Raw genomic sequence first — 13,366 nt, 5'->3', positions numbered from 1 at the left:
AAATTCATATGTAGACTCTCAAGTGAAAAAATTTACCTCAGGGCCTACTAATTGTTGGTCTCAAACAAACAAACAAAAAACTCTATATACATATTCCCACTGAAAGCTTCAACAACTTATGTTTTTGCCACAGTCTCCAGTAATGAAATGCCACCACCCTCCAACATAAAATGTGACGTTTCATCCCAACGCATTATAAATTCCAAGACATCCCAAATTATTAAATGAAAGAAGGTGATTTATATTTTCCACTTATAACTTCTACCATAAAAGTCAGAAGTCAGGGTCTCAGCTGCAACACAATTATAGTTGAGATCACTAGGACATATAGCAACAGAAACCTTTTGAAGTCATCCACCCAAACCAAACCCACTGCCATCAAGTCGATTCTGACTTGTAGTGACCCTATAGACATAGTGTTCCCAAGGCTGTAAATCTTTACAGAAACAGACTGCCCCATCTTTATTCCATGGAATGGCTGGTGGGTTTCAATCTCACTGACCTTTCAGTTAGCAGCTAAGTGCTTAATCACTGCACTACCAGCACTCCTTTTGAAGTCATTCAGGATATGTAAATGTCACACAAAAATATTATAATATTTCACTGTGTCCTTCATCTAAAAAGTTCAGATATATTTATATAATATCTCATTTATCTTCATGTCTGTCCAGTCAAGTAGTTAAAGGACATAATTATAAATACTCTGTGTATAGGCACACTGAGGTAGCTAGAGGAACACAATGATTTTATTATTACAGTCTTATTTTTTTTTTAAGTATTAAAATTAGTGAAAAAACAATAAATTTTCCTAATCACTCTTCCTAAAGGTGCCTTCAGGGCCAACACCCTCAATCTACCACTGCGAACTGCAATTGCTACCGTAAGTTTTCAAGTGGAAAAATTGTGCCACTAGAGGAAATAGGAACCAAGCAAAGGTGGCCAGGGTGATAAGAATTCAACCAACACCACAGGGTGACGACTTTTATGAAAGTCATGCATTCCTAAAGACTTGGCACAATTCAAAAGGGGCCTAAGTCAAGCCGTATCCTAACAAAATATGCCTAACAAGCTGAACTGGCTCCGTCATGTGTCAAGTCCATAAACATGGTTTAATTTACTCAGCTGGCCAGTTTTGAATGTACCATATTTTTACCCAAATAACTCATGCCTTCTACATATGTTTGCTAACTGCAACTTCCCCTCATGAGGTATTTTCATAAGTGCACTATACTTATTTTTTTTTAATAGCAACACTTAAAAAAAAAATGGCATAGAGGCACTTATGTAAATACCTCACAGAAGGAGGGTGTGGTTGACAACCAAACATAGGTGCTCATTATTTGCATAAAAATGTAGTACATAATTCTAGATTATTTTTATTTTCACTTTTAAAATATATGAGAGTTCATATTTTGTGCATAAAGTGATGCTTTGTTAATAGTTTTATTGCACTATTTAAAATTCATGTAATTCAAATTTGCCTGTAGTGCAACCACAGTGTGTTATTGAAAGGAAACATCATAAATCTCCAGTCTAGCACTTTAGTAGGAAGGCTCATAAAGTACTGAGATTCTTTCTGATGACAAATTTTTCCTCTAATTTCCTTGGCACTCACAAAATAGATTTTTTAAAATGTTACCTTAATTGCAACATAGTCAGCAGGAATTATGGGATTGTCCAGTGTTGGAAGAGGTTTCTCATCAATATTTTCTCCAATCATCACCTTGGTGGCCACATCAATGAAGTCTACCCCAAGAGTCTTGGACACGAAGGGGAAGGATCGGGAAGCTCTCAAGTTGCACTCTATCACCTGAAGAGATAACAAAGTTCAAAAGGAGAAAGAGGATGGTGAGAGCCAATGACAATATTAATATTCTCTCCACCACCTGGTTTCCAACTGTTATTCACTGGGGACAGCCCTTGTTTGCTCATCTTCTCCCCTTTCTTCCCCCTGCTTGGACTTTTTCTAACTGGTTTCCTTTTGGTCAGTATCTCTTAACTTTGACCTTCATCCATCTTCTCTTCCCAAATTCATTCCCACACACTAATGACAGATTTATTTTAATGTAGAGCTCAGATAATTCCACACCCTTACTACAAAGTCTTCATTTGATTTGGTGGCCATCATATTAAAGTCCAGTCATTGACTCTGATTAAAGTCTATCTTCTTGTCTCAACCAACCTCTCTAGACTTATTTTATACCACTTTTGTGGCCCCAATATTCCTTTCCAAGGTTACCTTCCACAATTTCCCAAGAAAAACAATCTCACAAAGCTGAACTATTCACTATCTCCTAAGAAATGCTGAGTTTTGAAGATGACATCCTACCTATGTGTCATGTCCTCTCCATCTTCCTCTACTTATCGAAATACCAGCCATTCCTTAAGGTCCATTTCACAATACAAAATCCTCCTCGAAGTCTTTTATGATCCACGCCAAACTAGGCATGTCACACTCATGTACTTGCTTGTGCACACATACGCTAACAGATATTCTCTCCCTATTCCATGACTCCAATACTATTTTATTTGTGCATTTATCCCAGCAGCTATTAGACTTAATCTTATGTTATAGTTGTAGCTCTGATGGTGCAGTGATTAAGAACTTGGTTGCTAACTAAAAGGTCGGTAGTTCAAATCGACCAGCTGCTCCTTGGAAACCCTACGGGGCAGTTCTACCCTGTCCTATGTTGTAGTTATCTACAAACTAACCTTACTCCCAGTTCTCACTAAATCTCAAGATCTTTGCAAGCAGGAACTGTGTCTTATGTATCTTTGCAGCAACCATAATACTTTGCATAGAAGGTACTCAATCAGTACTGATTACTGATTGGTTAAATCAGGAAACTAAACTAATTAAAAATAACCTAGTTCATTCAAGATGTTTTTTGTTTTAGTTTTAGTATATGGTATTCAAAACAGTACTATTTGCTAGGAAAAGAGTTAAGCAAAACTTCAGTGCATATAATTTATGACACGTTCAGATTACTTTATGGTATTCACTGTATCCATCTATGTGCTACAGATGGCATACAGTGATCTTCTTTCCAGTGTATCAGAGTGCTTTACAAAGCTGTGACTGACATATCAGTGGCACAAAGAGCCTGTGCCTTCAAACAAGGCAGTCATTATATGCTATGCAACACCCACACTCAGACACTAGCAGCTGCAGGGGTCTCAGTTGCACTTTGTCTTGTGTTCATAGAGAAGGAGATTACCAGAGGGACACAAACCAACATGACCTAACACAGCAGCTGTGTCCTCTCAAACACCTTGGCATTGCTTACCAAGACATCATTTCCCTTGACAAGAAATTGAACATTGAATGGTCCAGAGATGGCAAAAGCCTTGGCGATCTTTCGGGTCACATCCTTCACCTAGAAAAAAAAAAGGAAAATAGCATCTTAAATTTAGATTTCTGTAGTCTCCCTCTACAGAGAACTACATCTCCATTAATCATTTTTCTCTTCTCCATTATTAGCCTCCTATTAACAAAATAATAATATGCACTAAATATTCACAACAAGACAGCGTGGAAAAGAATGGATCATTTTGCAGGATGATCTCTCTGCCAAATGTCCCTATCTAGCCACAATTATATTATCTGGTTTTACTTTGAAGGTTAAATAGAATCTTTTCAGTCTAGTTGCTTCAGCACCAGAAACCACCATCCAAAATCTCTATCATTCTAATGACTTACCTGCTGAGAGGTGCAGACCCTGAAATTACATGGTACTGCAAAAAGACCAGAGAGATTTCTTTTATGTTGCTTTTCTGATGCCCTAGACTCTACAAGGGTAGATATTACAGTCAGAAGGAAAGAGTATTTCCCTGCAGGGAAGCCCTGCATGTTACATATAGGAATCCCTATACCCACCAGAGACAGAAGGTACCCAGGCCCAGAGGAGGGAGGCACTGATTAAAAGAAGCAAGAGCTCCTCATGCACTGCCCGTACAAGAGTGGCTCGGCAACTTAGTTGTTTATAAAAGGAAATGGAGTCTGTGGCACACTGAGCTCTGAGAGACTTGAAAAAATCTGAGTTCTTGAGGTCATTTATTCTGACATGAAACACTGAAGCACATTTGAAATCCAGGGACGTTTTCTTTTATGCTACTGGTATTATAAAGTATCCTGCTACCTCCATGTTCTAGAACAAAGTAAGACCCTCAGAATCCAGGCAATCTATGGCCAGACAGACAGGTCTGCATGGATTCTGATGGCAGTATCATTGGAATAGCTCACTAAAAACAAAAACAGAAAAAACAAGGCTGATCCAACATACCTAAAGACTAACAGAATATCCACTGAGTTATTTAAGATGAGAGTCTCTAAGTAGACATCACTTAGCATTGCATAGGGAGTATATAGGCACAGTTATCATTCCTGGGAAGCTCTTAAAGCAGAGGTTCTCAAAAAGGGATACAAAGAGACAGATGAGAAAGTGCTGGTTTGAGGCACAGGTAGGAGGTAAGGGTAGAGATGGACAGTAAAAGCACAGTTTCCACCAGGTCCAGAGTGACTGCTGCACACCTGTCCCACATTCCTGCAAAACATTGCTTATATGCACCCTTCCTATAAGTGGGTCTCAAACATTAGAATCACCTGGAGCTGTAGTTCTCAAATTGTGGTTTCAGGTCAGCAGCAATATCACCCCCTGGGGCTTGTTAAAAATGTAAATACTGTCCATCCTGCCCCATCCACCCCCACCTCCCAGAATTACAGAATCAGAAACCAAGGATGGAGCCCAGAAATCTGTATTCTAACAAGCTCCCCAGGTGGTTCTGATGCACACCAAAGTTTGAGAACAACACTGCACTAGCGTACAACCAAGTAAGGCTTTAAAGGGTAACAAAGGAAATTATTTTCTTTAAAATACCCAGCTAATTCAGACCAAGGAAGTTCTCTTCATCATTAAATTTGACTTAGGACACATCCTACATTGCTACCTAGCTTTTTTGTTTTTATATATATTTTTTCCATCATTTGCTTTTTCCTCTCCTACATTTATTTATAAATGATGACCTTTTCAATGGCTCCTTGGCTGACACTTTGTGTGGGCAGCATCAAAGTAGCATCTCCTGAGTGGACGCCTGCATCTTCCACATGTTCAGAGATGGCATGAGAGATTACCTGTTCAAAAGAAAAATTTAAGAAGAGTTGTTAGGGGCTTGCTTCCATGAAGCTATTGCATTGCCCACCCCTTTGAGTCTGTCTCACCAAGGGTTGAGCTAAGTCAGTCCCTGATGAGAGGAGTAGAAAGACTGAATACAGGCCTACCAGGCACCCTGCACAGTGGCTGATTGCCTCTAGGAGCAATGGAGAGTGGTTGAGAGCTTGCCTCCCTCTTCCCCCGCTCCCCCCCCGCCGCCCCGCAAAAAATCTGTTGCCATACAGTGGATTCCATCTCATAGAGACCCTATAGGACAGGGTAGAACTGCCCCATAGAGTTTCCAAGGATCGCCTGGTAGATTTGAACTGCTGGCCTTTTGATTAGCAGACCTAGCATTTACCCAGGGTCTCCATGGATGAATAGTGGAATAAATAACAGAAAAAGAAGAAAACTAAACTAATTGTTATTGATCTATATAAACAGGACAGGAAACTGAAGCATTTGGGAGCAATGGAGGATATATTTGTCTTTCCTTCCAGATTAAGTTTTTGACGTTGGAAAAGAAAAGATGAAAGAAGTGAATATATAGCTAGGTAAATGGCATAACTTAGGTGGACTTGAAAAGAGACTTAAGGATCTGATCAAGAGAACATTAAATTAACAGCTGGGAAAAGAAGAAAACATTCTATTCTCTTTTACAGGGAAGGTAATGTGAGAACAAAGAACCGAAGTGCATGTGACTAGTATGTGGCTGAGTCAGGATTTTGGACCCTTATCTGTCAAAATTTTTTTTTTTTTTTTTTATCTGTCAGATTCCCAAGTCTATGGTCTCAATCACTGTAACCCATATATCAATTAGATATGAGTCTTTGGGAAATAGGTAAAGTTGAGAGTGAGGGAGAATAATTGTGTGGCTATAAAAGACTTAAGTAAATTACGTAGAAGATTTGCTTATCAGCCTTATCAATGACTTAGAGCAGAGTGACATTTGAGTCCCCTCCCTCCTGCTGCTACTTATGAGCTCTGTGACCTGGGTAAGGTACTTTACCCACTTAGGAGCTCATTTTTTTCAGGGGGAAGTATACAGTGTCCTGAAAGGGGAAGACAATTGTCCCACTGAGTTCTGGACAAATCATAATATACTTAAAGTATTATCTCCATTTCTGAATGTGACAGTTTAAAAATTATGTGAATAATATGGAACATTTCCAAAAGAGGGAGTCCAGGGTGATAAGTAATGGCTGCTGTCGGAGAGAAGCTTAGGGCCAGGCCATATCCTGGCAAGCTGGAGCCCCAAATCAGGCCAGCAGACTAGTTTTACTTTGGCAGCACAACATCTGGAAAAAATATGGATGTCTCTAGGCCAGTCGTACATTCTCCACTTCCACAAACATATGATCACATTCTTCTTTTATATCTGTCTTCAAATACTTAAACTATTGAAAAAGGAGAGGGATTGCATTTATGCTTTGCAACTCTGGAGGCCAGGAGGTCAGGGTATGAGTGTTTCAGGGAATCAAACCTTAGTTCAAGATAAGGAATAACCAAGATGTCCAAAAACATAATGCTTTATCTTACAACTTTTTGTGCTCCATTTAAACAGAAAACAGATGATCCAGGGAAGCTGGGAAAGAAAATTCCTGCATTTGGTGTTGAGGTAGAGAAGACTGGAATAAATAATCTCTAAGGGTGCTTCAGGAAACTCTGGTGGTGTAGTGGTTAAGAGCTATGGCTGCTAGCCAAAAAAAGGTCAGCAGTTTGAATCCACCAGGTGCTCCTTGGAAACTCTATGGGGCAGTTCTACTCTGTCTTATAGGGTCGCTATGAGTCGGAATCGCCTGATGGCAACGGGTTTGGTTTGGTTTTAAGGGTGCGTCAATTCAAGGATTACATAATTCTCTGGTAATAAAATACCATTACTACCAAAAAAAAAGGTACTTTGAACTGCTACTCTGGAAGATCAAAAAGGAATTTTTTTTTAACACTTTCTGTAGTGTTTTGAAGTATTTACAAAGTAGAAGATGAAGGCTTTTTATTTTTCTTTAAAGCATATGAAACAACAGCCTCCTAAAACATAACTTTCAATATTTCAAGATAATCACAAATGTCTTATTAATAGAACTAGCAAAATAAGAAAAGCATTCTTCACGTTTTCACTTCTGCTCAAGTTACAGGCATTCTTTGTATTAACAATACAAGATGTGATATGGCAAGCCAATTTTATTATCCTTATCCACCCTACTGTTCGGTTTTGCCTTTATTAACCCAATAAAAAGGAGAATGGTGGGAAATTAAAAAGAAGAAAAACCAAGGATTCAATTAGGAACTTCAGAAAGAAAAGAATTGGATGTTTTTATAATACCCATTGAAACATAAAAGGAAAACCACAGACAAAAGGAAATGAAGGAGAAAATTTACTCAAAAAGAATTATGAGTTCAGGATGATAATTAATTTGGAATATCATCAAAGACAAATTCTAACAGTATGAAACATAGGAAATATGATACCCATGATACATCAACAGAATTGTCAGTAAATTTTATATATATATATATATTTTTTTTTTTTTTTTTTTTTAAACTGAGCAGCTTCTGCACTATGATTAGAGCCTGGTTCATACAAATCATGAATTCTAACCTGTGTTATGTTTCAAAATGGCTAAGGAAAAAAAAAAACATTGAAGGGAAGGTAGGATGGAGGAGATCGGGGATAAAACACTTACTCTTCCATCTTTGCCAACAGCATCCATTTCCACTTCCCGAGCACCCTCAATAAATTTTGTCAGCACCACTGGGTGTTCCTGTCACCAAGGAAAATAGAAGAGAGGAAACTTTAGCTGAAATTACGTGTATGGTGTCAAGTGAGTCATGTAGCCTTAGTAAACACTGGGGCAATACTTGTAAAACCTTAATGCTAAACACACTACAGAAACCCATTAGCCAATCTCTTTCATAAGAACAAGGTTTTTCCTGGTTACAGCGAGGCAGAGGATCTTTTTCCAAATTTGAGTGTTCAGTGAGCTGAATATAAATTCTGAAATCTCAAGTGTAGGCTTCTAGGCGATTTAGCAAAAAGAGGGGTTACGCATGGGGAAGAATTTGGGTTTCCCCACTGCTTCCACAATCGTGACTATCTCTCTGTTGTCAGCTGCTGTCAACTCAGTACCAACTGCTGGTGGCCCATGTGTGCAAAGGAGAACTGTGCATCATAGGGTTTTCAAGGCTGTAACCTTTCGGAAGCAGGTCGCAAGACCTGACTCTGGATGGTTTAAACCAACTTTTCAGTTTGTAGTCCAGTGCTTAATCACTTGTACCACCCAGGGACTTGAATATCTCTCTACATTATCTATAGTTATATTATTGTTATTGATTCAGTGTCTTTCTTTTTACCCTCATCTTTTCAGAGCACTGCAACTTCCTAAATCAGTTCTATACTGATTTAGGAGACATGAGAATTGTGAAAGATTTGAGAAGGAGGGTGGCATTTTGTTTCCATTTTATTAGGCTGAAGATGAAATCTTTTACCTGGAATTAATATGTCTTATGTCACTTCTAATGAGCATACCAATTGCAATTGTAAAATCAGGGTTTTTTTTTTAATTTATTTATTGTGCTTTAGGTGAAAGTTTACAAATCAAGTCAGTCTCTCATACAAAAAGCCGTACACATCCCACTGTGTACTCCCAGCTGCTCTCCCCTTAATGAGACAGCACATTCCTCCTCTCCACCCCATATTCCCCGTGTCCATTCACCCAGCTCCTGTCCCCCTCTTCCTTCTCATCTTGCCACCAGACAGGAGTTGCCCACATAGTCTCATGTGTCTACTTGAGCCACGAAGTCCACTCCTCACCAGCATCATTGTCTGTCTCATAGTCCAGGTCAATCCCTGTCTGTAGAGTTGGTTTTGGGAATGTCAAATGCTTTTCTTTATTAATCTTAAGATGCTGCTCCTTTATCTGTTGTTACAAATCCCTTCTTGAAGTGCCTTCTATACTCACTGTCTGCATGACAATATTGTGATGTCCTATACAACCTGACCACAATTGCTTTTTCCAGACTAAATGAAGGGGTTGACTGAGGGTCTCCAGTATTTATATATCTCTTCTCTGCTATGCTTTAGACTCCAGCAATCTGGACCACTTGCTGTTTTCTGACTGGGCCTGCATTTTTCACCTGTAGCCATGCCTCCATTTCTTGTGTACACTCTGACTTTCCTCCCAGCTTCATCTTTCAACTCATACTTTAAGACCTAGTTCAAATACTACCTCTTCCCTAAAGCCTTTTGGCCACTACCATGCAATTCAGCATCTTTTATCTACATGTTATATTTAATATATCTTTTCTTTAAAAAACATCTTAATAGAACTTCATTTTGTGGAAAAGTCAAAATAAACAATGTTTTATGCCATTTATAAGCTTCTTTCTTCCTCAATTTTATTACTAAATGAGGCAAATTGCACACATCCTTTTCGTCAAAAGCAACAGTTGCAAGAGACATGCAACTGTTTATTAGCCTAAAAATAATTTGCTCCATCTCTGGTCCTTCTCTTTTGAATATTGGATATTTCTCATGACAGGTCTATTTCTATATAACGATGATAACAGCATAGCTTCAGAAAAAGGTAACATTTACCAGCTGTCCTAGGCAGTTTCCCCAGCCAAGCCTGAGATGGGGATTCTTGTTCAAGTCGTTTATCGATAGAACTGGAGAAGCAGGATAGGGCAGCAAGGGAAAAACTAACAAGTATGTGGCCTCAGATAGAGACTGGCTTCAGCCTGAGACCGGCTTCAGCCTGGGGGGAGCTCTGGAGCATGAACTGCACCACAGCGTTAGTCTCAACTTGAGATAAAGATCAGTCATTGGCTGGGGTTTTGAGGGTGGGAATGGAGTGAGAGGGCCTGCTTTCTAATTGAAAAGGCTCCCATTAGGCTAATGATAGTTATCCAGAGAAGACAGCAGCTGTGAGGCACTACTAGCTCTCACAACAGTTGGGGATAGGTGTTCCCACAGGTGATGGGATCTGGGTGGGGCAACTACAGCATCCACATCCTGGCCAACTGAATAAGCAAATAGTCTTTAGTGAGGGGGAAAAAAATCTCTTACTAAACATTAGTCTTTCAGGATCATACTATGCTGACTCTGCCCTTCTTAAAACACTTTCTTCTTTTGGCATCTGTGAACCACATTTTCACACTTTTATTCTTGTAAATTTCGGCTCTTTCTCAGGCTCCTTTATGGTTCCATCTTCTCTATTCAGCCCTTAAATGCTGGTATTCCTCTGGTCTGTGTCTTAGATGCTTTTTTTCCTCTAGACTTTTCCCTCCATGATTGCTTCCACTCTCAAGCCTTCAGTTAAAATAGCAGGCTGTTTATTTCTATCTATATTTACATCTGTGTCTCAATCCATGATCTTGACCCTCAATTCCAGATCTATCTAGCCCTCTGCCTTCAAAGCATCTCCACTTGGACTCCTCACAAGAATCTCACATTCAAAAGGCCAAAAACTAAACATACGATTTCCCCCTTCCAAATGACCTCCTTCTCCAGAGTTCCCTATCTCAATAAGTGGTACCACCACCCATCCAACTGCCCAAGGCAGAAATTCAAGAGTCATTCTTCATCCTCTTTCACCCTCTACATCCTTTCATTCACCAATCCCTTCAATTTAGAATATCTCAGGGATGCATGAACTCCTCTCCACCTTAATGTCATTACCATGATCCAAGGCACTGTCATCTCTGCCTTACGTTGCAGCAACAGTTCCTAACCTCTTTCCCGTCTTGCCCTCATAACCCACTCTCTATGCTACAGTAGCATTAGCTTTGTAAAATAGAAAATATGATGAAAACTTAAGCCCATTACAATGGCTGACAAGACCCTCCTTTATCTTGTCCTTGTCTACTCCATTTATTTCTAATCAACACCCCCCACCATGTTTGGTGCCATAGGGACTCTTTATCAGTTCCCAGAAACCCCATGTTCTTTCTCACCACCAGGTCTTTACAAATGCTGTGTTTCCTTCCTACTCACACCCATAATGTAAGACTTTCACCCAATTAACTCTGAGTCAACCACCAAATGTCAATTTGGAAGTCCTTTCCTCAAGGACTGGGCCTCAAGACTTTTATATTCTCCCTTAGCTTCTTGTATTTTCCCTATTACAATACTTGGCAGGCTTAATTGTAATTGATAGCTGATGTCCCTGCCAAAGAAAGAGTTCTGTGAGGTCAGAGACTTGTGTCTACCTTTGGTATAAGTATAACCCTTGGTACTGAAATCAGTGCTATTATATAGCAGATGGTATATATGAATGAGAGGAGCTCTGGTGGTGCAGTGGTTGAGCACTCAGCTGCTAAATTAAATGTTGGTGGTATAAACCCATCAGCACCTCCAGGGAAGAAAGATGTGGCAGTCTGCTTCTGTAAAGATTTGCAGTCTTGAAAACCCTATGGGGCAGTTTTACTCTGTCCTACAGGGTTGCTAGGACTCGATGGCAATGAGTTTTGTTTTTTTGGGTTTTTTTAATATGAAGGAATACATAAGTAGATGAATGATTGACAGGGGGCTGGCTTTACTCTAGATTCATTGTACTGTATATCCCAGATTCTGCTGTAGTTTGATGTAGAGATTTGAACCAGAAAATATTCAATCAGAACAACCTATTATAAAACTTTGATACCATACAGCTTCTATCCATAGGCTAGGAAAAAAAAAAAATTCTTAAAGATATTCTACTGAGTGAACACCCTACAAAGCCCAGTGCTCCATGCAGACAAGAGAGGACACCTGCCTCATCGCTCAGATGAGGCCAGCTGGGTCTAGCTGTTTGCTTCTCAAATAGGGAGCATTGCAGGACCTATGGCCAGGAATAAGAGGGAGTGATGGTTGGTGTCTCGCTCCAGAATGCATTAACAAAAACTATCCCCTTGAAGAGATTCCTCCTCATTTAACTGACTTTCAACGTGAATTCAAAACATACTTGGTTTTCTTTTTTTACACACATTGCCTTTTCTCTACCTTTATCCACTCTCTTCACTGCCCAGCCATCCACGGGGAGCAACTGCTATACAGAACAGGAATCTGGCTTCATGTGTGTGGGAACAATCCACGCTCTTTATTCCTCTTTGAAATGTCTCTGAATTCACTCTTTAGCTCCCTCCAAGCTCCACTCACTCAACATCAAACTCTTCTCTATGAGTTGTTCCTTTTTTTTCCTACCCCAGCTAGCTTTTGAAAGCTTTTAAAAGAAAAACATTACTTTCATCCTCTACAGTACAAGGTCTGCAGATCAATAACCCCACTGCGTAAGCCTTAAACGGATCACACTGAGGTAACACCAAAGGAGAAAATAAAAGCTGGGGGTAGTGGAGGAAGGTGGATGAGTTGCCACAAAATTATAAACATTTTTATTAACTCACAAATGGAATGCACCAAAAAAAAAAAAAAATCAATAGCTGAGTAAGGCAAGGGGACTTAGTGCTAAAGCTACACAGTTGAGTCAGGCAAAGTCCCTAGGTGTGAGAATTAAAAACGCTTTCACTTTCTGAAGATGAGCATGCTTGGGTAACCCTCAAGGCTGGGAATCCCAGGGATAACTTGACTAGTATCTAACTCACAGGCAAAGAAAGGAGTCTAAAAACATATAAATCTCTATTTTGATCAAATGTGCACTGGTCTTCCCTTTCTTCCAATAACCCTAAGGGTCTAAATATAATTACATGCTTTTGAGTTTTCTCAGTCTCATAAGTAAAAGACTAGTGGGTTGATGAAAAAAAAGGAAAGCTTCCCTAACAATATAGTGTGAGAAGAACAACGGCACACAAATAAGGTAGCAATTAACAGTAGAGGTAAATGTTGCCACAAGGATGTCGGACACTACCTGAGAGACTCTAGTGGCCTCCTCCAGGAATTTTTTCATCTCATCTTCAGAGAATACCACATTCATGGCAGACCCACTGGGAAAAAAAGGAAACCAACAGGTCAGTTTCTTTTACGGCTTCAGAAGAAAAACATGTTAGACATGATTGATTCTCAGAATGGTTCCAGGTAACCGCTACTTTCAGTCCAGCTGAGTAAGGCAGTGCCTTTTTCTAAACTGAGATTTTACTCCATTTAATCACCACGACAATCGACCTAAGTCAAAAATTGTTGGAGTTGGGGGTGAGAGTTGGGAACTAGACTCGTGATAATGCCCCCAAGAGAACTCTGGTAGCTCTAGATACTGTACTTCCCCAAGGTTTATCCTTTCTGGTTT

General features: G+C 39.6%; 1 protein-coding gene across 1 annotated transcript in view; it reads right to left on the bottom strand.

Moving 5' to 3' along the window:
- Nucleotides 1–13,366, bottom strand: part of CPS1 (carbamoyl-phosphate synthase 1) — a 132,474-nt gene that overhangs the window by 14,955 nt on the left and 104,153 nt on the right. Inside the window, exons 28-32 of the mRNA XM_049888995.1 lie at nucleotides 12,992–13,067; nucleotides 7,835–7,912; nucleotides 5,024–5,131; nucleotides 3,288–3,377; nucleotides 1,640–1,810 (exon numbers count right to left, since the gene is read on the bottom strand). Coding sequence (XP_049744952.1) covers nucleotides 1,640–1,810; nucleotides 3,288–3,377; nucleotides 5,024–5,131; nucleotides 7,835–7,912; nucleotides 12,992–13,067 — 523 coding nt within the window. The remainder of the gene's footprint in view (nucleotides 1–1,639; nucleotides 1,811–3,287; nucleotides 3,378–5,023; nucleotides 5,132–7,834; nucleotides 7,913–12,991; nucleotides 13,068–13,366) is intronic.

The sequence above is a fragment of the Elephas maximus genome, chromosome 6 (assembly GCF_024166365.1).
Source record: "Elephas maximus indicus isolate mEleMax1 chromosome 6, mEleMax1 primary haplotype, whole genome shotgun sequence".
Classification (NCBI taxonomy): domain Eukaryota; kingdom Metazoa; phylum Chordata; class Mammalia; order Proboscidea; family Elephantidae; genus Elephas; species Elephas maximus.
This window is presented reverse-complemented; position numbering and strand designations above follow the sequence as displayed.